The sequence below is a fragment of the Rhinocladiella mackenziei genome, assembly GCF_000835555.1.
Source record: "Rhinocladiella mackenziei CBS 650.93 unplaced genomic scaffold supercont1.6, whole genome shotgun sequence".
NCBI classification, from domain to species: domain Eukaryota; kingdom Fungi; phylum Ascomycota; class Eurotiomycetes; order Chaetothyriales; family Herpotrichiellaceae; genus Rhinocladiella; species Rhinocladiella mackenziei.
This window is the reverse complement of record NW_013550599.1, coordinates 84,947-111,907: the sequence shown is the minus strand read 5'-3', so window position 1 is coordinate 111,907 and position 26,961 is coordinate 84,947. Positions and strand designations below refer to the sequence as shown.

The following is a 26,961-nucleotide window of genomic DNA, read 5'->3' as shown; positions in this document are numbered from 1 at the left end:
TGTTTGACCACTTTACGATGCAATGCACTGTTCTTGTAGAACTCTTGACGTTCGTCATCCGGCTGGAGACGTTGAAGCCTGTCATCGATTTGCTAGAGTAGCGTCTTCACCGGGATCAGGACGCACCAGGGCTGTCGACTCGTCCCATTCGTCATAGTCGCTTCGTCCACAATATCTGCCATACGGCAAGAAGTAGCATCGAAGCTGTGCTGACTCGAACTAGCGTCCATCACAGTCATGACTACCATCATCCAGGCTTCGAGGGACGTAGCAACATGAACAACAGAATGATGGACTTGTTTGTAAGGATTCCTCCACCGTCCCTTTCTTCCCGCAGTGAGCCTGCGCGCTTATATGGAAGATCTGCAAACCAGCTTAGTGGATCAGCCGGTCACAATGGTCACGCCTATAACTATTTCCTTACCCGCAGGCGGCGGCACGTATCTTACCACAAGACGTTGGGAATTCGACCACTTGTCGATTCCAGCCTCGAGAGTGCTTGCAAGGTCGGACTGTCAAGACCGGTGAGACAAGATTTATGACATATGTTCCCTTTTCGAAGATCTAAAATCATTAGAAGTTGAGTACGGTCAGGACGTGTACGAGGTCTACCTACGCACTTGCCGAACACTGTCTAAGAATGGCTAGGACTATGTGGCATAATTTGTTGGTCGCCTACACAGTCTACGGGAAGGTGTGCAGAACGTGGATGGCTAAGATACTGGCAACAGAATTTATAGATTCAGGGCTAGTGAAGGCACAATAGGTGATCTAGCCAGCAGATACCTAAAGACTTGTCGGACTAGGAGCGGGGGTGGACGATCTCATATACCACATCGGTATGTTGGGAACGGAATAGACATAATAAAAAACGAAAACGGAAGCTAAGTAAATGAACAAGGGCAATCACTGGTATTTCACATTCTACTCCCACCACTGCAATTTCCATATTGTTTCCTCTTCTTTCCTACTCTCTTGTTGTATGAGACTTGAGGCTCCAGATATAGAGCACAAAATTGACACACTACTAATCCTATGTGCTATCACTTAAGCTGTTTCAACCTCAGTCTTCACCTCGTGGCTCTCTTCTTTGGCGGCGCTGGTGCGGCGAATAGCGGTTAGATCGAGGTTCGAGTCGATTCCAACGTCACGGCGGGCTTCGGCAAGCATAGCGGCATCCTCTGCGCCGGTGTGACTGTTGAAAACGCGGTCCATCTCCTCAAGAGTCGCACCCTTGGTCTCCGGTAAGCAATACCATACCCATACGATGCCGCCAGCGAGAAATACCGCAAAAAAGATGTACGTGCCCCATTCCCAAGTCTCGAACATGGGCGGGACGTAGAAGGCGACTGCAAAGTTGTTAACCTAGAGTAGTTTGTCAGCTATTTGTTATGTTGGACAGTTTTAAGCCTGTAGGAGCAGCCCACCCAATTACTCGAGGCGCCGATGGAGGCGCCCTTGGATCGAATCGAGAGAGGGAAGATTTCGGCGACAAGAGTCCACGAGACGGGGCCCCAGGTTGCGCCGAACGCGCCGACGTAGATCCAGATAAAGGTAACAGCAGTCCAGGCGCCAGCAGTATGGGCCGCCCAATCGTGCTGGAACTTTGCAACGATGATTCCTGGGATGACCATGGATATCCACATGACCACGCTGCCCCAGATAAGCATAGGTTTGCGGCCAAATTTGTCGATCACGGCCATGGCTGGCAGTGTACAGACGAAAAAGACGACGCCCGTGACACCGGTCGCGAGGAGGGCCTGAGTGCCGCCCGTCAAGCCCAAACTGATGAAGACATTGGAGGCATAGTAGATGATGGCGTCGATGCCGGACCACTGCTGGAAGAACATGACCAGCCAGGCGGTGGCGACACGCTTGAAGTGGTCCTTGGTGCGGATGATGTTCCAGTACTGGGCCACTTCACTGATCCAGACGTTAGCCTCTTCCTTGGCTGCTAGTAGAGGAAAGTTCTTCGCGAAAGCGCGCTGCTCGAACAGGCACTCGGCTTTGATCTCCTTGTACTCGATCTGGATCAGTTCGTGTTCAGTTGGCAACTGGCGCAGCTTGCCCAATGTCCAGATGGCCTTCTCATCACGGCCTTTTTTGATCAACCAACGGGGCGAGAAGGGCAGCCACCAGATTCCAAGAGCAAGGATGGCCGCTGGGATGCCTTGAATAATGGAAGGGAGCCTCCAGGCCAGGTTCGACTGAGTGTCGCCGATGCCGCCAATGTAGTTACTCCCGTAGCCGATCCAGAACGACAGCATAATACCTAGGATTGTGGCGAATTGGTAGAAAGAGACAATGAAGCCGCGCATCTCGGGCGGGGAAATCTCGGCATTGTAAAGAGGGCTGAAGGATGAGGAAGTGAGGTCAGCAAAGCTCTGGGTCTTTGTCCTCGCCCCTATTTAAGGTGCTGAACGGGGAGCCATGGGATATGTACTTACCCTACACCGCTGAACGTGCCAACACCAAGGCCAGTGAAAAACCGTCCGGCATACAACAGCTGGGGTCGATGATAGGATGCACCGCAGTACAAGTACGAACCAAGGACAACCCAGCAGCACGCTGAAAACATGGTGTATTTCCGGGAAAAGACCTCGCCAAAGATTCCGGCTGTCAGTGAGCCCAGGATCCCCCCTAGTTGTAGAACCGAGGTGAGCCAGCCTTTCGCACTCGCCGATGCCACCACTGAAGGGAAGTTATCCATATAGCGAGTCATCACAAAGGATTGACCGAGGACGCCCTGCTGGTAGCCATATTCGAAGCCGCCAAATCTGTTGTTATAAAGGTCAGCCGAAGCTGGATGGAACCAAACCGGGCCTACATGGGACACTTACGAGGCAAAGAAGGCAATGAAGAGTAGTCCGGGGTTGTGGATGGCCGTTGTCCATCTGTTCTTATAGGCTGCTTGTGTTCGCACGTCTGCAGCGGTTAGTTCTGCCGGATGTGAACCCAAACCCGCGACCCTTCGACGCCGACCCATCGCGTGCCAACTGACTCGAAAGTCCAAATGTTGATTAGGAAGGAATTCGTGGACAACAAAGTTTGGGAGACAGGAATATGGTAGGAGACAAAGATATATCATCAATGGTCAAGGTAGCCCAACCGTTGAGCTAGGTCAGATGCACGCTCGTTCTTCAAGGCTGACGCCATTCTTATAGGGGTCCATCTCGTCCGCCCCAGAACACGCGGTCTAGTTTTGTCTATAATTTCTTTGTGGCATTGGGATTATGCCGTGGAGCACGATGAAGCGGTGGAACAAGCAAGGCCTCCAATAACTTATTGCGGTTAGTGAATGTTGACACGCCGTGTCGTAATTCCCTATTCCCCCCGCACAAATAACGCTTGCAAGGACCGTCTGTGCCGGCACCTCTGTCTACGGAGAGGTGATCCCGGAGTGTTTGGCTAGCGGGCGATCCGATAGGGGGGGCTAATCTCAATGAGGCTATTTGAGCTCCTCGAATTTTCACCGAGCAACAGTGGTTGACCCAACCGGGTATTCTGAGACACCGCTCGATATAAAATTTCCGAGTATTTTTTCGCGCTGTTGCGGCTACGCCTGCCGCTTTTGGCAGAAGTGGGACCAGTCACCTGCCTCTCTGAGAATGATGGTATGCTGATGTGGATCCACAGTATAACGGATCCGCCATTTACCACTATAGCGTGAGGGGTGGCGCTACGGATGGAGGGAGGTACCTAAAAGTCCTAGTAAAGCACACACAAATCGAGGTACGAACACATCAAAATTGAGGCATTACGTACCTTGCCATTTGCGAGCTCTTTACCCCATTGTCGATCGATTCGCACTTTGCGTAGACTTTCCTGGTGTTGTGCAGTAGAGCCTTTTTGAAATCCCCCTCCTTCCTTCTTGTTGCTGTTGCTCCTGTAGCCACTGCGCCGGTGACGTCTGGCCAGCCGCCTCCGAACAAGCCTCGCACAACTAACTTAGGCTCAATTGGTGCTTAGTCAACTCTCTGCCCCGACTATATGCAGTCTGCCCCCATGGGGGTTTCTGAAATCCCCGCTGGAGATGTTGGCCTCGTTAAGCACACAAAGACTTAGGATGACGATCTTGTATGCATTCGTTGTTACCGTCTACGTCACGATATGCGGCTCACCAACCACTCTCGGTATTGAATTGTTCTTACCTACCTCCTCCCCGCGGCATTAATGTAACTGCTAAGGATCTGCGTTCTATTGAAAGCTAATCCAACGGTCGGCTGAGAGAGGGAGCAAAGGTACTTGAATCAAGCAGCTACCACTTCTGTACCCAGTAGAAGTTTGTAAATCCTGCCCTTCGTTCACGGCTCTTAGAAGTGTACGTTGGAAACTACTTGGCTACAATGCGCATATCCTTCGTCTTGAGCTTGATGGCCTTGCCGGCCGCTTGGGCTGCAGCGCAACCTCAAAGCACGTCCAATTCTGCTGGAGAGAATGACTTGAGTCAGCTCTATTACATTCCAAACAACCAGAAACCACGAGTATTTGTGTGTACCGACATTCTCAACGAGCCCGATGACCAGGAGTCTGTCGTGCGCTATCTCTTGTACTCGAATCAGTTCAACACGCGCGCTCTATGCACGACGACCTCAACCTGGTTAAGGAACTCAACCCATCCGGAGGCCGTTCAGCACATTGTCAACGCATACAGGACGGTTGTAAACAACCTCAACCAGCACGTGCACCCGCAGAACCAATATGCTCCGGCCGACATCATGACGTCGCTGATTACGTCGGGTCCAACTGTAAGTCATGAAACCCGGCGAGTGTATAATGCGGCTAATGTTGTGGCAGGTCTATGGTAAGGCAGCCTTGGAACAACCACTAAGTGATGGCGCTTCATTGCTCATCGAGCGCCTTCAGGAATCGGAAGACCCACTATGGGTCCTAATCTAGGGCGGCTCCAATACACTCGCTCAGTCGCTACAACACATGCAGACCCAGCTCTCCGAGCCCGAGTTCGCAACCTTGCGATCTCGTCTGCGTGTATACTCTATCTCCGACTAGGACGACACGGGTGAATGGATCCGCAACGGCTGGCCGGATATCTTCTGGATTGCCTCAATTCACACCTTCGGCAACTACGACTTGGCAACCTGGCAAGGAATGTGGACAGGCTTGCCAGACATGGTCCAAAAGGTCAGCCAGCCGTGGATCGGCCAAAACATCCAGGTAGGCCCGCTGGGCGCCGTGTACCCGAGTCGAAATGTGGGCGCCGAAAGTGACACGCCCTCCTTCCTGTGCCTGATTCAGAACGGGTTGGGCGATCGTGACCATCCCGGTTACGGCAGCTGGGGTGGCCGCTATGGTCCTATCAACATCGGCGGCGTACGCTGGGCCGATACGGAGGATACTTTCTACTACGTGCAGGAGGGCAAAAATGAGACGAGCAACAAGGCCACCGTCGCTCGCTGGCGTGACCACTTCCAGAACGACATAGCCACACGCATGCAGTGGACACTGAGCCCGAGCTTCGCGGACGGAGTACACCCACCCGTCCCTCGCATCAACGGCACCGCCGGCCCAGCTCCAATCCGCATGATAGTCACGCCGGGCTCCCAGGTTGTGCGACTTTGAGTGGTTTCAGTACCGCGAGTCCAACATCCCGACGTTCCCACAGCCGCCCCAGGGAGTCGGGCTGGCCCTCGAAGGGCAGGGTAGTAGGACGTCCACATTGAGCGTGACCGAAGCCACCGACGCGGGATTCCGCCCATTTGTCAGAGGCGACATGGCCCGCGTCTCAGTGCCGGACGCGGAGGGATCGTACTAATACCACCTCATCCTTCAAGTCACCAACCATAAAAGCCCCCAACTCCCGGTTCGCCGTTATTTGCGCGTTGTGATGTCGACAAGCAACAATACGACCATTTCCGGCTAATGCTACGAGGAGATGGAAAGGCGGCGCCGATGCCGAGCTGGCTAGGAATGAAAAGAGAAGTAGACCGATGAGTCTAAGTGCTTTCTTTGCTTCTAGCTTGGTTCGAGAAAGTGGCTGATAGAATAATAATCCAAAACCTAGGAGAAACGTTACCAATCCTATCAGGAGCCAGTTAGGAGCCGATTATGATGCCGGCCCTAAGCCGGCTACTAGCCTAGCATGGGGTAAAGCAACACATATTACACAGGATGAAGGCCAAAACAGGAACAATGAAAAAGTAATAATACTACTTTATGATTTCCTACTTCCCAATTCCTTGAATATTGTATTACCAAGAGGTGAAGTATGCGATCTTTAACTATAGCTTTGTGCACTTGTAGAGTAAGATCTGAAATTCCTGCCCCTCTCAAATCATCTGCGAACTGGATTCGAACTCTAATCACGGACAGGCATGAGCGGGCGTCGTGCTGCTTGTCGATGCATTTCTGGAATACTGATGTAGCGTCCGTTCGGAAAAAGTAGGGTGCAACATCTACGTCAACACAGTCTGTGTCGCATTGAGTTTGCAGCAATGAAAAAATGTTTCCCATCTACCTTTCTCCTCGGACTGCCATGTTTTGTTTTGTTTCCCTGTTTGCCGACCTGTGCAGATGGGGCTTTCGACAAGGCCTGAAGCAACTAGCCTTGGCCAAGCAGCAGACTCCTATGGCTCTCCTCGAAGACCAACCGTAAAATTGGGAGGCTTATTCAACGTGACCACCAATGATGCAGCTTGAGAGGTTGATCATGCTTTAATCAATGACAATTTCTAGACTATGGCAAGCCGAGAATATATTGTATGTTGCATGGGCAATAGAACCAGACCCTTCGCTCCGACCTTAGGTGGGCCCACGTAATTGATTCGGGGCCACTGAGCACGACCATAAATTCGTGCTGTAGCTGTTGACATTGGCATTGGTTGATATATTGTAGCGGGTTGCTACGTCCATAAATCATGTAATGAGGCACATCATATTACAGGATCCAAAACAAACATAAGTGTGCAGGCAGGCAAGAAAGCAGAACAACAGGATACCACAAAAGAAAACAGAGGCACGAGTTAACAACGAGCTCTTGAATACCTTCTAGTCGTTCTGTCTTCCTTACGAAATTTATGTGGTCTACCTGGAGGAATTCAGCGAGCCCACTGTGTGGTGTTTCTCAACGATCCTGACACCGACATCCTCCCTGCCGGATAGGCACTCAAGTGCTGAACCGTTCGTCGCCTTTACAATAGAGCTGGTGAAAGGAGCCCCGTTGATCCATCCAGATGAAAGAAGCTCCTTTGGACGATTAACATGGGGACAACGGTAGCCTACATGGCAAGTTTGCAACTTTTGAGATACAGAGTTGTGTCCACTGTGCAGGCTTTTCGCTCAGTGGCGTGTTGACCCTAGCCAACGATTTGCCCTTGACACTTCCTGCCTCGCTGTTGATATTGGTTCCTACAAGATGGTTTGCTCTCGATAATCGATAACAGCCACACTTCAGTTTCTCAAGAACCACGGACGCTGGGATTCGGTCACCAGCATTTCAGGTGTATAAGAGACGGCGGCACAAGTGACAGCCGTCGTTGGTATGTTCAGGGCCCTCGCGATCCCCTTACTGGGAATATCATCTCCTTTGTCGATGAGCCGTCTTTGATCACGCCCTAGGCTCCACAATCTGATGACTTCATAGTGTCCTCTCCTCGTCACTCGCCTACAGTCATTCGATATAAAGGGCTCCTGGACGTGAGCCTCCGGCCTCTGAGATTCCCGAATTGTTTAGTCAAAGGCGTTGTCGTACTCGAACTTTTAGGGAAAGCTGGGTCTCGGGCTGTTACGCAGAACATTCTGAAAGACTTTGCTTAGGGGATGCCTTTCCAAGGTCATGTGCCACCCATTTGTACGCGACATGGACTGACATAGATTCTTATGGCAGCAGATGGTGAACAAGCTCCGTTGACGCCAGTCCCCTTTTTTCTAGGGCTTGGAGCGCGGCTTCTTCTTCCAGCAACTTGCTGTAATTTCGAATACCCCTGTCTTGCGTGAGAATACACCCGTTTCGGGTCTTGGCTTATGCCAAAACCATGAACATAATGTCTCACCGATAAATAAAAAGGGCTAAGTAATAGGCCGAGCCAACCAAGTCAAGCGACAGCCGATATTCGACGTGTCCAATACGGCTACAGAGAGGTTGTCATGGGAATGTCTCGCGAGGGCGACCACCCACAGCGACTCGCGTATTACAGTGATCTAACTAGACACCAATTGAGCCTACAGCAGTTATGCGAGCTTGTCCGCATGATGGAAAGATACCTGAAAACTGCCTCGAAACACTGGTAAAACGCAGAAATCGAGGTACAGAGAGGGTCTCACACGCCACAACACCAAAATTGAATGCAGAAAGGCGCGGAAAGACGAGTGCAAAAGGGTCCAACGACTTCTCCAAAGAGCATCCAAAAAGAGCCAACTTCGCGGGAGAAGGCAAAAGGGATGGAAAGGTATCCCAAAGCCCTAGGGAAATGAGCTATTTTCATGTACCTTCATCATGCGAACAACTCTCGAACAACTACTGTAAGCCCAATTGATGTGTAGTTAGGCCGTTGTGGTACGCAAGTCACTGTGGATGGTCGCTCTCCCGAGGCGTTACCATTGTTGTATTCTGGTGGATAAGATGAGCTTGATTCATGTAGTACTGTAAGAAAACAATGTTGACCAGTAGGACCACTTATGCTTCCTGAGTCGTCGAATCGGTAGATCACTTTCATATCGTTGCGAAAAGTGCGATTGTTCAGTACATTGGACTAATGCCGAAAGAACTTCCTTGGTCACATTCCACGCCGTTTACCAGTATTTCTTGGGTGTGACAACCACATGCTAGTCTACTAATGTTTATGTGGCGAGTTCTCCATCACGTTGGTTTAGACAGCTACAGAAAGCGCGTTCCAGAAGGCGGTCCCTTCATCCTGTCGCTTAAGGGGTTGGTTCTCCACTGTCAGCTTGGGTCCCAATTTTATAAGAAAACTATTCCTGTTAGGGCGATTCGAGCCTCCATTTTCTAGATGCAGCTAAAACTGGAGATTGGAGATGCACGTGCCTGGTCATTCCGAGGAGCATATCGACTTCCTGGCGCTGATCTGGCCATCGTCGATAGCAACATGTGCCTAGGTTTGATTTAAGTCTTCCAGAAGGTTTTGGGACAGCCTTGCGTGCATATCTACACAGTTGACTCCATCTCCAAAATATTAATGTAGACGTGTCTTTCTTGTTGCGTGGGGAGAAGGTTTTCGTCTATTCCACATTTTCCAATTTACACTCCCAACTATGGTTCTAATAGCAGAGCCGGTGGACGAATACCTAGTGGAATCTCAAGACAGCAAGGGCAAACTGATCAATGGCACCCCAAAACAGGGAAAGACACAAAATATCCTGTCGAAAAAATTGCCAGGGGAGCAAAATCTCGTGCTCAGGACGTTCAGAATCTTAGTTGCAGACCTATGCCAACAGTTCAAAGGTGGCCACCCTGGGTAAGTACCTCAATATGAATTCCAACGCGGTTCGTTGACAGGATGTTCAAAGTGGTGCCATGGGAATGGGAGCCATCGGGGTTGCATTATGGAAATATGTCATGCGATATGCACCTCATACTCCAGACTTCATCAATCGTGACAGGTTCATCCTATCTAATGGACATGCCTGCCTTTTCCAATATATTTTTCTGCATCTTACCGGATATAAAGCGATGACTTTCGACCAACTCAAAACATACCATTCGTCTCGCGTTGATACACTGTGTCCTGGACACCCGGAAATTGAACATGAGGGGATTGAAGTCACCACAGGTGGGATTACCGTTTATTTTGTTTGTTCTGTTGCTTTTTATTTTTCTCCCTTCTGCATTCGAACCAAATTAACCAAGCTCAGGACCCTTGGGCCAAGGAATTTCCAACGCCGTTGGGCTCGCTATGGCGTCCAAGCATCTTGCGTCGAAATTTAATAAACCTGGCTTTGATATCGTCTCTGACCACATCTGGTGCATGGTCGGAGACGCCTGTCTTCAAGAAGGAGTAGGTCTAGAAGCCATTTCTTTCGCTGGACATATGCGTTTGAACAACTTGACCGTGATATACGATAACAACCAAATTACCTGCGACGGCCTCGTAAGCTTGGCCAACACCGAAGATGTCAATGCAAAGATGAGGGCCTGCGGTTGGAATGTGATCGACATTAAGGATGGCTGTTTTGATGTTGAAGGAATTGCCAAAGCTCTTGAAGCCTCGAGAAGCTCTTCTCTTCCCACTTTTGTGAACGTTCGAACTGTCATCGGGGTTGATAGCGCAGTGGCAGGCGATGCTGTGGCGCACGGTGCGGCCTTGGGCGCGGAAAACGTTTCTGCCATAAAGAAAGCCTACGGTTTCGATCCAGAGCAACACTTTGTTATCCCCCAGGCGGTACGAGACTTCTTCCAAGAGCTCCCATCCAAGGGCGAAGCATTTGTTTCAGAGTGGAACAAGCTGTTCGCCAAATACCACGCCGCCCACCCTCAACTTGCAGGAGCATACACTGCTCGCCTGAAAGGAGACCTACCGGCAGATTGGGAATCGTTGATACCCAAAGAGTTTCCTTCGAAGGAGACCGCGAGTCGCGCCTCGTCTGGCCTGGTGTTCAATCCAATTGCGGAGAAGTGTGACCAGTTCATGGTGGGCACGGCCGATTTGTCGCCCTCGGTGAACATGGCATGGAGGACAAAGGAGGATTTCGAACCACCACATTTGGGCACGGGAAGTTATTCTGGACGATACATCCACTATGGTGTGAGAGAACATGTCATGGCAGCTATATCGAACGGATTGGCCGCCTATCATCCAGGCATGTTCATCCCAGTAACTTCCAGGTAAGAAAAGATCTCGATTGCTGTCATCTGTACGAGACGTTCTAACGCCCGGGTTAGTTTCTTCATGTTCTACCTGTATGCAGCACCAGCCGTTCGGATGGGCGCACTTCAGCATCTCCAGGTGATCCATGCAGCTACCCACGACTCAATCGGCATGGGTGAAGATGGCCCAACACATCAACCGATCGAACTTGCCGCACTTTTCCGAACCATGCCCAACTTGCTGTACATTCGCCCCGGCGACAGCGAAGAGACTGCAGGAGCTTGGGCTGAAGCGATCAAAGCCCGTCACACACCTTCCATCATCTCGACATCTCGTCACGCCCTACCACAACTCACGGGACTCACACGGCGGTCAGAAGTGTTCAAGGGCGCCTACGTGCTTGAGGAGGTCGCAGACGACACCACTGCGGAGCTGACCTTAATCGGCGCGGGCGCCGAGCTCAATTTTGCAGTCAGCGTGGCGGCCGAGCTACGAAGCAAACACGGCCTCAAAGTCCGCACCGTCTCGTTCCCATGCCAGCGCTTCTTCGACGCCCAACCACATGACTACAAGCGGCGAGTCCTGCGGAGGCAAAGCGACACGCCTGTGGTAGTGATTGAGGCCTACGCGGCCAATGGATGGGAACGCTACGCCAACGCGGCAGTGTGCATGAGCACGAAACGTTTCGGGAAATCTTTGCCGGGACCCAAAGCGTATGAGTTCTTTGGTTTCGAGCAGCCGTCCATGGTCCGTAGGATCTTGGGCTATCTTAACGATTTGAGGACGGACCCGAATCTGAAGCACGATTTCGTCGAATTAACTTATGTGAGAAAGGAGGAGTGAAATAGATTGATTGTAGGGTGCATTTGAATTTGAGTAAGGTAGTCTGCCTTTTTGATGAATTGATTTTATAGTATTTCCCTTCCCAGACAATTTTCGCTTCGTCGAGAACATCTGCTTGCTTCGGAAGATCATTCGGGAGCAAAAGTATCTTGCAGGTTTCGTTAAAGTGTGTCATTAGCGCGTATACATGCTTTCCGGCTTGGAGATCGATCGCTCAGCTGGTAGTGCGTCCCAAGGCCAGTTTTGGAGAATTACCTAACTGAGCTTCTCCTTTCTTTGACCATTCTCCAAGTAGCTGGTAACAAATGGTTTCTCTGTTTGAGCATGACATCAAAGGTGTAGCAGCTACTTTTCATTTTATATACACAGGTACAATTCGCCAAAATGCGCCCAAGGTGAAAAGGGTTGGTTGGCCTCTTTATTGTGAAAGTTACAGGGGCTCCGACTGACTCAATACACTATTACACAGAGGGAGCTAGGAACGCCCAATTTACCTATGTATTTCGTCCCAAGCATGAGCAGGAGATCCTTTCCTCCCGGTGGACTTGCCGGAAGAGACCAAATTCGGTCCCTTTTACTCGGCGCATCCAGAATGTCTCACCACAAATTTTCGTCCTAGCCGTGAGTTCCAGCTTGTCTGTTGATATTGCGCCTTAATCAGCGTTCTTTGCACCAACAGAAACCATGCTTCGACACGGTCGTTGCTCTGGTCACGACGGCGTCATTGATCGGGTCGATGTTCTTCGGCTCAACCTCTCTTATTAGTAGTCCATTGACTCCTCCAAACGGGTGTTGAATGGACACATGTAACTCGCGAGCTTTTCGATAATCCTGGGTGATAATTTGTAGGGGTACACCGTAGTACAACAGAAAGTGCCTGGAGCAACAGGCGGTGTTCGTGCTACGCAGGAACCCCCTTACGGGGCAGCCATACCTTGGCTGTGCTATCCTGCGCTCGGCTTGCTTGAGCATCTTTGTGCGATTCCACCTCCTTCGAATGTTGTGGAAGATCCTGTTAAATTCTTCACCTGATTAGATGTTGAACTTCAACCGATCCGAATGATTTGCCAAATTTGCATCCCAGAACAACGAAACTTCGAGAATTACGGACGCAAGAGGTAAACCGAACCAATATACACGCCTCAACTTGTTCTACAATAAAAGACTGGAAGTGGAGATTCGTGAGAATAATCCACCCCTTTCTCCCCTTTGGATAATTAGTGGTAGGATAAAAGAAACCACCGTACCGTCATTGCAACTCTATCTGTACAATTACCTTTGTATCCCAATTCAGATAATAAGCATTGATTCTGTATATCAGTCCACGGACCCAAGCGCGATCAGAAATCACGAACTTGTTCCTTTCTCGTTGACGCAGATACCACGGATAAGCAGATCCTGCAAGAAGAGTAAGGATGATACCTGCCTGAGCACCTGGGGATCCAAGACCAACATAATCCTTATTGTCCACTACAAAATGTCGTTGGATAAACTCCTTTCCCCCCCTTGATGATTCAGCCTGATTTCGAAGTCTGCCTGCTGTCCTCTAATTTTCTACTTTCGGCTATGTAGCTGCTTGTGTTGAGATCCCTTATACAGTAGATCTGCGACTAGTTTTCAAGGATGCGTAAGAGTAGCATCATTGAGAGGGACGCCTCAGTGTGTTCAACTTCAACAAGGCGCGTCATCACACCCAAGCCGGGCGTCGGAATACATCTGCAAGCCTTATGGAAGATGATTGCAGCGTTACTAATAACGAATGCCGAAGGATCTTCCTGTCGGTTAAGCGGTAGTCTAGACCTTTGTCGGTGCCACCAAGAGCGGGGATTTGGTTCAAAGGGCCTCAATTGTCACGAAGGAAACAGCAGGAAAAAGCGTTTACAAATAGGCGCCAACTAGACATCAGCAGTGGACAACGCTGTCAAAAACCGACGCATTCCTATTGGTTCACAGGTTGAATAAGGTGGAAATAACAAAGGATATCTATACGCCTTGCATAAAGGCGTCGAGTGCTCTGTAAAATATTATACATGCCTTCTCTGTAAGGAGCCTAGTTTTTTTGAAACTTGGGGTGCGCAAAACCAGGCTTTCGTCGACGCTGTGTAAAGCTGCCAAGTCTAGTGAGAGTAGGGGACTAAAAATAGAGCTCAGTCTCGGCGATGAGAAGGAGAGCAGACAGCGATCAGCCTGGGCACAGCGAGCGCAGCCTGTGCGGCTCAAGATGAGGCTGAGCTGGAGTTGAGCCGTACACAGAAAAAACAGATTCACACGAGGTCATTGACAAAGGCCATACCACACGATGGCTGATCAAAGCAGACTTCGAATCTGCAAGTCCAGGCCACGAGTACTTGTCACTTCAGACATATCGAACGAACTCTGCGACGTAGAGTCTCTGGTTTGTTATTTACTCTACTCTAATGAGTTCGAACACCGGCGGTTACTTCGACCTAGATGCGAAGGGTGATGCATCCGAGGATATGGTCAAGTGGTTGGCAGTCTTAACGCTCACGTGTGCCCCCCAACAACCAATGTCCCAGTGCGGATTTACTTTCTCCGACATTTTCTATATCTGTTCAGTGCATGGCTGGAACGAATATCAGAGCGCAACTTGGCCGGGCATCTCCGGCGAGCTGCTTAATGAATTTGGTGTCGGAGGGCTCTTGGCTCTTGCAAACTAGAAAAGAGTGGCTGAAAGAGCATATCCGAATTGGGGCCCTAGGTAAGGCGGACGGACCCGACCCCCGCTTTTATCATGGGAGGGAACACGCCGACATTTCTGTATCTGATACAGAATGTCTTAGAATCTCCAGAGCATCCTGCCCGGTGCATTGGGAAGACCCGCTGTACGCCCGTAAATCCGGACGGGGTAGCGAAGCATTGCGGTGGCGCTCGGGAGAGAGTAAAGGAAGAACGGCCAAATTTACAACAGCAATCACGCAACCGTTCGGAGATGGCGAGATCAGTATCAAGATAGCTTCGCGGCACATATATGCAATGGAGCTGATCAAGGACAAGTGGCAAGACCAACCATGCTCTCGTGGTTATTTTGGCTGGTGCCTAAAATCGAGTGCTGTCATGTTGACGATAAGTCAAAGTTCAATTGCCTCCGCCAGAGAAAAGTGCTGTTAACATGACTGGGAAGGCTTCGGAGAAAGGCATGGTGCTGCATGGCGCTACATTTTCATATTGCAAGTCAAAGACTCTGGCACGCTAGCGTTGTTCGTACAGGTCCCTGCCAAGAAGCTGGTCGGAGAACGAGGAAAAGGACTTGATACTATTTCTGCCGCGCTTGAAGAACACAGGGGACTAGGCTTGAGCTTAGCGTTGATTAACTTCAGCTGCCATCATGGACTTTGTTCGGGTGGTATAAGCGAAAGAAATGTATCTATGAGAATATCCGCTGCTTTGCCGGCAGCGGTGGTATCCCAAAATATCTGCATTTGCCATTCCTTTCCACATGACGTAGGTCATCTATGCTGCAGTGGTGTGACTGTAAGAGATCGAGATCCACCGTTCCCTTTCCCACCAGCCGGGCATGTTTCTCCCATCAACGGTCAGGAGCATTCGCAGACGTTTGTTTAACTTTCGCTATCGTGATGGAGCCTAACTAGTAATCCGGTCAGCGACGTCGTTGTGGAACTTTTTTGTTGACAAGGTCTAATTGAAGAATTTGTATTCGAGAACAAAAAAGGCCGGCTTACAATTCTACACGTAGCCCCGCGTGCAGAGATCATTACAGCATTGGCGAGCCCTTTAGGGCGGCACCATTGCTCCAAATTTGCCACACCAACAACTTCAATTACCGCCCCATTTGGCCGTTCCGGCGCACGCGCGGGGCTCAAACATCCCTCCTCGCCTTAGGGGCAAGAGATTCCTTTAATATTCGTCGATCGGTTTCCTTTTTCGAAGGGCCTCCACTGGGCACGGAATTTTCCATACCCCCCGCTAAATGGCAACAAGGGGGAATTTTAGCACTAGGTTATGCGTTTGCATCACCTATGCAAGTCTAATCCCAATATTTTGCCTGAAATGCCAAACGAACATGGCGCGTTGCCACTGACTCTCACAGTGAGGAGCTCTTTTATTGTCATCTAAGGCCATTGCCATACCGTCCGTGTCGTCGACCTTGTTCTCAGAACTTCGAATCGAACTGAAGTAAGATAGTTGTCGCCATGTCTGACACCGTGACCTTGGCCTCCGGACAAAAGATGCCTCTGGTAGGCTTTGGATTGTGGAAGGTCCCTGCTGAGAAAGCCGCCGATATTGTCTACAATGTAAGTTGGAATTGCTCCGACAGAGCCGAAATGATCAGTGAAATTGAGATCTTTGTCAGGCCATCAAAGAAGGCTACCGTCTCTTCGATGGTGCTTACGACTATCAAAATGAGAAGGAGGCCGGCGAGGGCATTAGAAAGGCTATCTCTGAGGGCCTTGTCAAGCGAGAGGACATCTTCGTCACGACCAAGCTGTGGAACAATTACCACCGCAGGGAGCACGCGCTGGCCATGGCCCAAGCACAGAATGATGCTTGGGGTTTGGGGTACATTGACTTGTATCTCATTCATTTCCCCGTGGCGTTGAAATATATTGAGCCCGAGAAACTGCGATATCCGGTGAGATCTACCAAGGACTTGGCATTTAAATCCATTAGATTGTTTACGAATCAATATGACTCCAGGCATGGTGGATGGACCCCGAGCACAAAGAGATCGAAACCGACCGCGTGCCTCTTCAAGAAACCTGGCAGGCATTGGAGGAAGTGGTCGACTCCGGCATCATCACATCGATCGGCATTTCCAATGCCCAGGCCCAGACCCTTTACGACATCCAGAGATATGCCCGATATCCGATCTCTTCACTCCAAATCGAGCACCATCCTTACCTCGTGCAGCCGGAACTCGTCAAGCTCGCTCAAGAGGAGAACATCGTCATCACGGCCTACTCGTCCTTTGGACCGCAGAGTTTCCTCGAGATGACAGCCGAGTTCCGTGCCAGAACTCAGGAGGTCCCGCTGCTCTTTGACGTCGACATCGTCAAGAAGACCGCCAGCAGAGTCAACAAGACGCCCGCCCAGGTGTTGCTTCGATGGGCGACACAGCGCAACATTGCTGTCATCCCCAAGTCGAATCATGTCGACCGCTTGCGGCAGAATCTGGAGGTCGGGTCTGGCAGCTTTTACTTGGCCGAAGAGGAGATCGAGGCCATCAGCGCGCTCGACAAAGGATTGAGGTTCAATGATCCGGGATTCTATCTGCACAAGCCTCTACGTATTTTTGCGTAGAACTTCTGTTATGCTAGAGGTGGAATGATCGTATTACATTCTTTTGGAGCTAACGCAGCCATGGGATGTTTAGGGATTGTCATATAGAACAAATAGAACTCCGAACTTATTGTATGCCCCTTGAAAGTGCCCGCTCAAGTGAAGCAGTGGATATGATGAGAAGTGTTATTGATCTCGCCAGTGTCTTGTCTAGTCTATCTATCTATCAGCGCGAATTAGTATGCTCTGGTTTGGCCAAAACTTCGTTCGCGAACAAACGTCGTCAGAGCTTGATCTCTCGATCATCAACTATTTGTACCTTGATGCTACCTTTCGTCCGGTCCACGCTCAATGCCATGGCTTCGACAGCCCGCTCCAGTGGGAAGGTATGTGTGACGAGAGAATCAAGATTCAATACCTGTCCATTGGCCAAGACATTGATGCCGGCTGGCCAAGTATCCGAATATCGGTTGATGAACTTCAGCTCGATCTCGGCCAGACTCAGATGCATAAAGGGTATATTGTTCATGATGCTCCCTCCAACACCTACGACCATGACAACTCCAGACCTCCGACAGCTGTATGCGGCAGTGATAACACTGGACTCAGTCCCCGTACATTCGAGCACGGTCGTGGGTGCGTTGTACTCATTCTCATCCGGAACTCCTTTGTCGACGTTGCGATTCCCTTTGCATCCGAAGAGCAGCCTGATCTTTTCCGACGTATCCAACGGCGTCTCGGACGGTGGAACCAGGTAAGTCTGAGCTCCTGGCACGAAACTTCGGGCAAATTTCAATCGTGATTCCTCAAGGTCGGTGATAACAAGAGGCCATGCCCCGGAAGCTTTTGCAGCGGCCAAAGCGATCAGGCCGATGGGTCCGGCCCCACAGATTAATACCGGTTTGCCTAACGAAATCGACCCCTTGCACTGCCGGATCGCATGCAGGATCACGGAGAGAGGTTCGAGAAGGGCTCCTTGGGCAAAAGTCATAGTATCGGGCATCTTGTGGCAATACCGTGCTTCGTGCGTCATGAATCGTCGGATCGTTCCAGCATGACATACCCCTGAAAACGCCACGGACTCGCACAGATTGTACTTGCCAGACGTACACAGGAAGCAGGTATGACAAGGGACTTGGGGCTCGATGGCCACTCTATCTCCCGGCTTCAAATGTGTGACGGCTGACCCGGTGGCCAGCACAACACCAGAGGACTCGTGGCCTAGCACGTGAGAGTGCTCAACCGTCAAGGGGCCGATCGCCCCTCGATGCCACAGATGAAGATCGGACCCGCAAATGCCAGTGGTGCGGACATGAATCAGTACTTGACTCACTGTCAGCCTTGGTATCGCCGTCTCACGCATCTCAACAACGTGATCTGGGGTGACGAAAAGCGAGGGGTTTGAGTAATAATTCAATTTAGATTCCAATAGCTCTGCGGTAGCATAATCGGGATGATTGTTTTCAGCTTCCAGCCGGGTAACAATGACAGGGCCTTGTTTGGGTATCGGCGTATCGCCGTTGACTTGTATGTTCGTTGAGGTCACCGTAGGCGCCATGTTTGTGTGTATACTGTGTGTGGTACACTGTTACACGGGTGACTCGAAGCCAGCGCACTATCTTTATGTTAGGTTGTCAGACAATCTGCTCTGAAAGAATTATGGTCAAATATCGGGTTTGAGATGTAAGAAGTGATCAGCGCGTGGAAGAAAAATGGGATGACAAAATCACGAGTTCATGGAAAGGAGAGAATAGATTGAGCGGGGCCAAAAAGATAAGGGAAAACATGCGTCTTCGATTAGTAACGATCGGGTTGTTTATTGTAATAATGGAAGCCATGTGTCAGTTCCTCCCGAGGCTCCAAAGCATGGTTCCGCTGGTACCTCTTGGGGCTTTCAATCTTTTTTCCCTTTTTCTCTCCCAGACGGAGGGAGAAAAGGTCGTGGAGAGAACTGGGATTGGAACCAGGGTTACTTCCACTAATGCAGGCGACTCTTGCGCTTGGAATTTCCGCGTCGAGGATAATTCCCCTTTTCCCATTTGCCTAGGTCAAAGTCAATTGAATGGTCCCGCGCAAAACCAAATTCGCCCACTCCGTGACCGAACTTAAATCTCTTTTCGATTCAAAGGAGGCACCGCTTTCTCCTTTCGCAACACCATGCCACACGACCCGCATACACCCTCATGAACGACTATTGCTGATGCCAGATACCCCAGAGCCCATCTCGACTCGACGGCGTGTACGGACGGGTTGCCTAACTTGCCGAGGAAGGCGGCGAAAATGTGCGTTGTTGTGCGAGTCTTTGTTACGGTGAACAAGCTGATAGCTTCCGAAAGGCGACGAAGGAAAACCGGTGTGCGAGAACTGCAAACGCAAGAACCTGTCATGTCGATATGGACTCAATATCACATTTGTGGGATCAAAGTCAGCTCGGTCAAGTCGATCGAGGCAACCAGCAGAGCCGGCCGATTATTCCACTGTCCAATTTGTCCGGACAATCCATGGTCCCCAGTCGGCAACATCTGAGCCTCCCCGGACCAGAACGCTTCTCTCCCGGTCTGATCAGCCGAGGCAATATGTAAGCGAAGATCGTCAAGCCCAATTCTCACCCCTCCAGGGTGAAGTGCGTTCTTCCCCGAGCGCGACCGCAATCCCGACGACGGACCACCTGCCAGCGACGTCCTTACATCGGATGCAAATCCCCCCTTTCTCTCCATCATCCTCATCTCAGTTTATCAGCTCTTTCGATACGACTGGATCGGCATCAACGACATTGTCTCCTCCATCTTTTCGAAACATTCTGGCCCATACACCAAACCCGAGACGGCAAAGAACGATCGGCCCAACTGATCCTGTCATCGATGAGCTTTCTCACCGACCACTCGAGCAGGAAGAAATCGATCTCTTGACTTACTACCGGTATCAGATTGCGCCTCGACTAGACCTTGGAGTCGGTGACTCGTATTTTAGTGTTCGAGCACTTCACAGAGCCGAGCATGTCCCGACGCTGTATCAAAGTATCCTAGCGCTGTCCAGTCTGTCATATCGTGCGGGAAATGGAACGACAATCAATGACTATGCATCACATGCCAAGCAGACAATGCTTCTTGCTGATGAAGAGGATAGATCGACTGCCACAATCCTCCTCGCTGTACGAGATATCATCCTAACGCCTCCACGATACTGGCAGGTTAGACTCGCAACTTTGCAGCGAAACCCCAGCCTCACATACAGTCGTCTTCTCGAAGGCCACTGGCATGTCATGGCCCGCTTAACTCTCGCGGCTCACCTGGCAGGATCACCTCTGTCCGAACCAGTTGATCTCTCCTTTATTTTTCAGGGAGCCACTCCGGTTTTACCAGGTCAACTCCTGACCCACAAGCAACAGCTTCGGCAAAGCTTTTCCAATCTTGCGCGTGCTCTGACGGTTTCAAGTAACGAATTGAATAAAGCTCGCAACACCCGGCGGCTGCCGTTTACTGCTGCATGGCAATCGTGTTGGAGTGATAATCAACTCTGGTATGCTGCGCGAAACGAAGAGATGCAACAAATTCTTGAAATGGAAAATTTCGAAACATCTCCAGCCAAAGGACCAGGGGCTCCCTTTCCTATTGTCATCTTTAGCAATACTTGTGCTCTGGTGGCCACTTTGGTCCATCACCTCACGGCTCTCTACTTGCTACATAATAAACCTCGCCTCACCAGACCCGTCGCTGAGATAGGGTCATCCAACTCGGCGGTTTGGCACGCACAGCGAGTGGTTGGGATAGTTGCAGCTTTTATGGAGGCTGAGATTCTAGACCCCTTTGTCGTGGCGGCCGTCCTCTACGCCGCTAAGAGATTGAGCCATGCTTCGCAGTTGGCTGTGGTGGTCAATATCCTGCGGAGAGCATCTCAATCGACCGGAATCCCATTGCAAGACGAAATCAACAACCTCGAAACTACTCATCATACCACGGATGTTTCGTGACGCAGCAGGATTTCCTGAGATAGTGTGCGACACTTGCAAATCAGCACTCGACGCTTTTCTTCCCCTTTTTCAGATCCCTTCGGGGGACGGCAAGCCTCTTATATGTAGTCAGAGGCGGACTTCAGACCCTTGCTTTGCTGGCTGACTGGTAAACCTGTCCATTGTATATTTTTCCGGGCGGCAGTAACTTGGCTCTGACACACCTCCCAAGCCTTGCCTTGTCTGGGTCTCCAGATTCAACGGTGGCGGCTTCTTTGTCAACATTCTACTGGGAAACTGTCACGTCCTTGTAGTGGAACTAACGGAAAGAAAGCTCATCACTGCCGGGATTGTATCTCTTGCTCTTCGTGGACACATGATCAACTTTAGTCACCTGGGGTTATACGCTCGGACCCTTCGCCGATGCGTGGATGGTGAACAGCACTGGAACCTATATGAATCGGTGGGCATAACGCGTGGTCTTTCTGTAGCCAATACAGCTTTGCTGTCATCGCTGCTTCGTTTGCGCTATTAATGACGGAGTTCCCATGATGGCTGGTGAGTAGGGGACGCTCTCAGAAGCCTTCGGCGCTGAGGTTATAAGCAGAAGATGCAAAGCGTCTCACCAATATTAAGCATGCCCTGGGAGGCCGAAGGGGTGACGTACCTAGAGCGCTTCCAAAAGTCAAACCTACGCAAGACGACAGTATTGTCGCCATTACTCCTCTTTGTATGACGATGTTTACGGGTATTATCTTCGCCGCTTCGTATTCGACCTACTATGTACAACTAGTGGGCTTCAGCATAGACATGCCGCCCAAGCTTAACCTGGTTCCCGGCCAGTGGGCCCTTATGGGCGGAGGCCAAGCCTAAAACAGGAGCCTAGAAACTTTGAGTTCGCCCCACCCATATGCCCCGTACGTGAATCCTTTACCCCGGACAAACCAACTAACAACTGTGAGCGCCTTGGCGGTTGCAATTTTTCTTCGTGACCTTTAGTGCTAAGCGGGGCTATCTGTCCTGGAAACATCTTTTCTCAACTCATACAACTTTTTCTCCGTCCGCTCCCTGCGCCTGGAACAAGCAAAGGCGCAGTATTATTCGAATACCTAAAATTATGGACGAGGATCTTCCATCATTCGCCGCTACCTGAAGGGAAGAGGCCAATACGGGCTTAGATGAACCCGATCTCGTATATCTCGTTGATCTAGACGCACCATGGATGTAGAACCGACGACCGTACAGTTTGTGTCGCCGGACGCAGTCTCTAACGAGAGCATCTTCGACGAGTACGCGGCGAATCCTCGATTTCAACAACTCCAGACCGAGCTGCGCTCGTGGTTGTTTGTAGGAGTGAGCAGCCAAGACAACACACGAGAAAACAGCCTTACACCATCCAGCAACCAACAAGAATCATCATCCGACGCAGACCAACGCAAACCGGGTTATCAACTTCTCCATGAGCACGTCCGAGATAGTCACGACCAGATATCCTTAGCCCGAAAAATCAAGTATCTTCATGTCTGGATCACGGATTGTGCGCCATGGCTGGACATGTTTGATCAAGAACGACATTTCGGTCTACAGGTGCCCATCTTGTCGCAGCGATCTGCGGCGGTGTTTCATGCCCTGCTGGCGGTGGCTGCCCGCACGGCCGAACGACAAGGGGACATTGAAGGTTCGCGTGACAGTCTGGAACTTTACTCGCAGGCGATCTCGTCGTTGACCTCGTCGCTCAACAATACCAAGGAAACCAACGTCGTGGTGACGGCGTGTCTGCTCTGCGTGCTCGAGATGATGAGTGTGAGCCCGCGTGACTGGCGACGACATGTCGAGGGCTGTGCCGCGCTGTTTGCCTCGTCGCACATCCACGGGTTTTCTGGCGGTCTGCTCCAGGCGGTGTTCTGGTGCTACGCGCGGATGGACCTATGCGGCGCTATCATCGCCGGCGGGGCCGAAAGCACCGTCCTACCCATCCACGAATGGGTGCTTCTCGACGATGGGGCCGAACTCCTCAAGTCTGGGACTGCCAAAAACGCCGCCATCGCCGAGGAGTTTCTAAGAAGGGGCACCCAAGTCCCCGATATGTACGCCAACTACGCCGTCTACTTGTGCGCCAAGGTCTGCGACTTGCTCTCACGCCGCACGGGGTATCTAGAGCTTGGAAAAGACAACGGGTGTGAAGGCGAGACCTTCAAGTCCGAATGGCGTCAGCTCTGGGATGAATTACAAGGATGGTCCGCCCGACGACCCATCGAGATGAAACCCGTCAAATCAACCAAAAGCAGCGACACCAACCCTTTCCCGCGGATCTTTTTCGCCCATTGGGCCGCCATCTCGAGCAACCAACTCTACCACACCGCGTGCATCTTGATGCTCGAGTTGAGAAACGCTGAAAGCGACAATATCTGGCACCACACCGACCCGGCTTATTCGGCCTTCTGGCATGCTCGGAGGGTAGTCGGCATTTCCCTGACGAACCCGCACGGTGGCTGTATCAACAACGCCATTCAGCCCCTGTACGTGGCGGGAAAAATGTTCACGCATCAAGAAGAGCAGTCGATCATTGTTGAGTTGATTGATTCAATCGAGACACGGACGGGCTGGGGATCACGATGGCGTATCAAGGATCTCGAAGCAGTTTGGGGTTATCGTCGGGAGACATTCAGATGAACGTTAAAGCATGATATATATTATGAGCAACTTCCGGAATAAAGGCACGTCCGCCTTGAGCGGGAGGTAGTCACAATATCCTTAGCATTGTTATTCAGCCATAATGTATTCCCGTTAGTTTGTATCTGCACCATTTAGACCGTCTTCCAAACAGGGACGGAGTGCTGTTGAGATGGTGATTGAAATTCAAAAGGGTGGGGAGGGCCGAGGCGGGCAAGAGATACTCAAGATGGTCAGGTTCCGAATGGTCGTGCTTTCAGGGTGTGGACGGTATCATAATGCTCTTGCAGCCTATTCAATGAACGGTCGAGAGGTGAATGTCTTTGGAACCAAGTCGGGAACCTCTCAGGAGAGCGATCACCCATAGCGAATCGCGTACGACAGCGACCTTACTAAGCACCATTTGAGCCTAGTTGTGCGAGCGATGTCCGCACGACGGGAAGGTACCTGAAACCCCACCCAAACCCTGGTAAGATCGCACAAATCGAGGTACCAAACATTAAAATTGAGGCATTCACATATCTTTGGCGTTTGCGAATTCTTTTCCTCATTGTTGCTCGATTCGCGATTTGTATAGACTTTCCTGGTGTCGCAGAGTCCTGTTTGACCTTTTTGATCCCCTCTTGTTGCTGCGGCTTGGATGGCCACTTTCTTTGTCGGCGAGCGTCTTCAGGATGCGCTCCTCGCCTTCGTGCGCCTCTTGAGAGTCTTGTCAACATTTCTCCTATTTTATGGCGTTAGATTCCTGTTGTTGGTGGAGTCCGTCGTGCGGACAACGCTCGCGCAACTAGTTTCAATTGGTCGCTGTTGTACGTAGTTTGCTGTGGGTGGTCACTATCTCGAGACATTCCCCCCAAAGTCAATGGGACCAGCATAGAAATGAGTGGTGGCAGATGGGGCCTAACTACCCGCCAAACCTGTAGAACAAGAGATTGAATACTTTAAACCTGTGTCATTCCACCAAGAGGGGAGGATCAACATTGGATCATCGGTAGACATAAGAATGCCCTTCCAGATCTCGAAGATGTTGGGCTTCCTTTCTATGGCTTCGGAGACCGAGTAGACAGGTGAAAATGATGAATGATGGAGTAGTTGAGGTACCGCATTCTGGAGCTCCGGAAGTAAGGCTGGAGACAAAAATGAGGGCTCTATGAAATAGTTAGTGGCTGATCTGCATAGAGGCCCCCAATGAAATCTTGAAGTTGGCCTACTAAATTTGACAACGTGTGACTTGCTTGTGTCTCGGCGATCCTAGGCCTCGTGACTCCGGCCAAGGCGCCAAGGACGGCGCCTATAAAACAGCCACGATTATTCATAGATTGGGCTAGTCTTCAAGACATCTTTTCACAGCCTCATCAGGGACTTAATGTAGCCGCAAGATTTCATGGATCTGTACGTCTAGGGATGGACACCCGGTGGCGCCCAGATCCGCCAGGGACTATCAACCCGGCAAAACTCTCTAGGGGAGCCAAAGCTGCATCTGATACCTTCTCTGAAGCTTTTGGCACCTCATGTCCGCCCAATCCTTCCGACGTGCAGACCTCTCCTCCGCCAGCACGCCAAAGTATTCCCTCAACGGCACCGACTCCGACGATACCTCGTTCAATCGCTCCTCCTCTTCAACGGATATCCTCCGACTGGGATCTGGGTCATGACGTTGTGGCGCGCGAGAACTTGAGACATCAGGATATTCGGAAGAAGTTTGAGGATTTTCATGTCGCGAAGGGGCGCCGGGCTGCTGCGAGGGCAAGGCACACTTCGCACCATGGCTACTTTCGGAGCCAGACTGAGGATATGGCGAGCTTATGTGTTCCTGTTGACCTGAGAGCAGACCCCGATGCTGCTGTCGTGATACATAGGGTTACGGCGTCGATTTATGATGCTTACCTCCTCCGGGTCGACATCATGAAGAACGTGAACACCTTCCGGAGGCATCAAGTTCGTAAACATGCATACCACATACATATATATATCGACAAAAGTTAGACCACTAACAAGATACTCTTAAATAGATCGTATTCAACCCAGAGCGCAAAACGTACGCTCTCTTGACCCGAGAAGGTCGCGTCGGACTCCAAGGCGCAGGCCGGCAGGAAATGGAGTCAACCAATCTAAGGCCTGTCGCAGCCAGATTCCGCAAGGTATTCCACGACATGACGGCCCGGGTGTGGAACCAAAGATACGAACCCCCCCTATCTTCAGACTGGTACTTTATGTTCGTCGAGCTAGACTACCGCGGGACTGTCACACGCCCCAAGGAGCTCCCTAACTACGCCGTGGTCGACGCCAAGGTCAAGGAGGAAGTGAGGGATCTGATGGAGGACATGCTCTACGGTGGTCCCGTGCGGAAACGCAACGGAAGCGAGAACCCCGGCACCTCGAGATCCTGGTCAGCATATAGCGCTCCGTACGAGCAGCTCAGTCCCTGGACCATCTTTTCGGCGTTGAAGACTCTTGAGCATATCTGGAAATACCTTGAGTCAGGACGCCCCGTCCGCTGGAAGGCCATCCTCAGAGCGTCGTCGCGGTACCGCAGCCAGATCCCCTTCTGCGCAGAATACGATCGGCCCCCCGTGATATCAAGCTATCTCGCCATCTTCCTCGAGCTCAAATTCCTGCACTCGCTCTGGCCGTGGCAGGAAATAGCTAGCATGCTGACCAAGATCCACCACCAAGGGCTCCTCCAGCTCAACGCGTATAAAACCCTCGCCCAGCCGCTGTACCATGCCTACAGCTCTCTGCGGCACGGCTTCCGCCGCCTGACGGATACGTCGACGCTCGAGTTCCTGGAACTCAAGAACTACCTCGAGAATTCCTGCCATCACATGCATTATCTGACCCTGGAGCTGCAGGCGATCTACGGGGTCTTCGTGAAGGCTAATTTGCCGAACCCGTACCACGACTGGATCGAGGCCAAGCGGGGTCACGACATCTGTGGCGAGAAGAGGCTCCTTCTGTGGCACGGCACACCGCTCGACTCGCTGTTGGGTATCCTCGATCTGGGACTTCAGATCCGCAGGCAAGGGGCTAGCTGGACGGGGACCATGTTCGGCAATGGTATCTACCTCGCCGACGCGTCGAGCAAGTCGGCGGGCTTCTGCAAACACCAATTGTGGAACGGAGAAGCGGTGTTGCTCCTGTGCGAAGCCGACGTCGGGGCGTCGCGGATCCGGAGCCAGAAGAGCATCAACAACGGTCACGATGTCATCAAGAAGTCGGGCGGGCAGCACAGATGTATTGAGGGGCTCGGGAGGGTTGGACCCGTGAAATGGAAGGCGGTAAGGTGGGAAATGAGGGGGCTACCCTGCACGGGCGGGGGGATCGTTTTGATGGTATGAAGATTGAAGAATCTTTCTCTTTCTTCCCTTTTTGCTTTTGAGGCAATTTGTGACTAATTCGTGCGTGATTTCGCAGCCCGACACGACAGTTCCGTACAGTAATACCTATTCAGGGGGG

At 51.1% G+C, this 26,961-nt stretch overlaps 8 protein-coding genes across 8 annotated transcripts; 6 read left to right on the top strand and 2 right to left on the bottom strand.

Annotated features, from left to right (window-relative positions):
- Positions 1 to 1,047: 1,047 nt before the first annotated feature.
- Positions 1,048 to 2,986, bottom strand: Z518_07847 (uncharacterized protein; the record flags this gene model as incomplete). Its single annotated transcript, XM_013413590.1, has 4 exons — positions 1,048 to 1,365; positions 1,428 to 2,352; positions 2,448 to 2,777; positions 2,841 to 2,986. The coding sequence occupies 4 exons, from the start codon at positions 2,984 to 2,986 to the stop codon at positions 1,048 to 1,050; spliced, it is 1,719 nt and encodes a 572-aa protein (XP_013269044.1).
- Positions 2,987 to 4,346: 1,360 nt separating this feature from the next.
- Z518_07846 (uncharacterized protein) lies at positions 4,347 to 5,580 on the top strand (the record flags this gene model as incomplete). Its single annotated transcript, XM_013413589.1, has 3 exons — positions 4,347 to 4,748; positions 4,798 to 4,887; positions 5,011 to 5,580. 3 exons carry the CDS (start codon positions 4,347 to 4,349, stop codon positions 5,578 to 5,580), a joined length of 1,062 nt encoding a protein of 353 aa, XP_013269043.1.
- A 3,648-nt stretch (positions 5,581 to 9,228) lies between these two features.
- On the top strand, positions 9,229 to 11,624 carry Z518_07845 (transketolase; the record flags this gene model as incomplete). Its single annotated transcript, XM_013413588.1, has 4 exons — positions 9,229 to 9,431; positions 9,484 to 9,746; positions 9,829 to 10,798; positions 10,856 to 11,624. 4 exons carry the CDS (start codon positions 9,229 to 9,231, stop codon positions 11,622 to 11,624), a joined length of 2,205 nt encoding a protein of 734 aa, XP_013269042.1.
- A 4,172-nt stretch (positions 11,625 to 15,796) lies between these two features.
- Positions 15,797 to 16,904, top strand: Z518_07844 (uncharacterized protein; the record flags this gene model as incomplete). Its single annotated transcript, XM_013413587.1, has 3 exons — positions 15,797 to 15,898; positions 15,958 to 16,236; positions 16,302 to 16,904. The coding sequence occupies 3 exons, from the start codon at positions 15,797 to 15,799 to the stop codon at positions 16,902 to 16,904; spliced, it is 984 nt and encodes a 327-aa protein (XP_013269041.1).
- A 262-nt stretch (positions 16,905 to 17,166) lies between these two features.
- Z518_07843 (uncharacterized protein) lies at positions 17,167 to 18,441 on the bottom strand (the record flags this gene model as incomplete). Its single annotated transcript, XM_013413586.1, has 1 exon — positions 17,167 to 18,441. One exon carries the CDS (start codon positions 18,439 to 18,441, stop codon positions 17,167 to 17,169), a length of 1,275 nt encoding a protein of 424 aa, XP_013269040.1.
- An 835-nt stretch (positions 18,442 to 19,276) lies between these two features.
- Z518_07842 (uncharacterized protein) lies at positions 19,277 to 20,853 on the top strand (the record flags this gene model as incomplete). Its single annotated transcript, XM_013413585.1, has 2 exons — positions 19,277 to 19,461; positions 19,623 to 20,853. 2 exons carry the CDS (start codon positions 19,277 to 19,279, stop codon positions 20,851 to 20,853), a joined length of 1,416 nt encoding a protein of 471 aa, XP_013269039.1.
- Positions 20,854 to 22,050: 1,197 nt separating this feature from the next.
- On the top strand, positions 22,051 to 23,505 carry Z518_07841 (uncharacterized protein; the record flags this gene model as incomplete). The annotated part of the gene is made up of 1 exon (XM_013413584.1): positions 22,051 to 23,505. One exon carries the CDS (start codon positions 22,051 to 22,053, stop codon positions 23,503 to 23,505), a length of 1,455 nt encoding a protein of 484 aa, XP_013269038.1.
- Positions 23,506 to 25,299: 1,794 nt separating this feature from the next.
- On the top strand, positions 25,300 to 26,843 carry Z518_07840 (uncharacterized protein; the record flags this gene model as incomplete). Its single annotated transcript, XM_013413583.1, has 2 exons — positions 25,300 to 25,443; positions 25,518 to 26,843. 2 exons carry the CDS (start codon positions 25,300 to 25,302, stop codon positions 26,841 to 26,843), a joined length of 1,470 nt encoding a protein of 489 aa, XP_013269037.1.
- Positions 26,844 to 26,961: the final 118 nt, after the last annotated feature.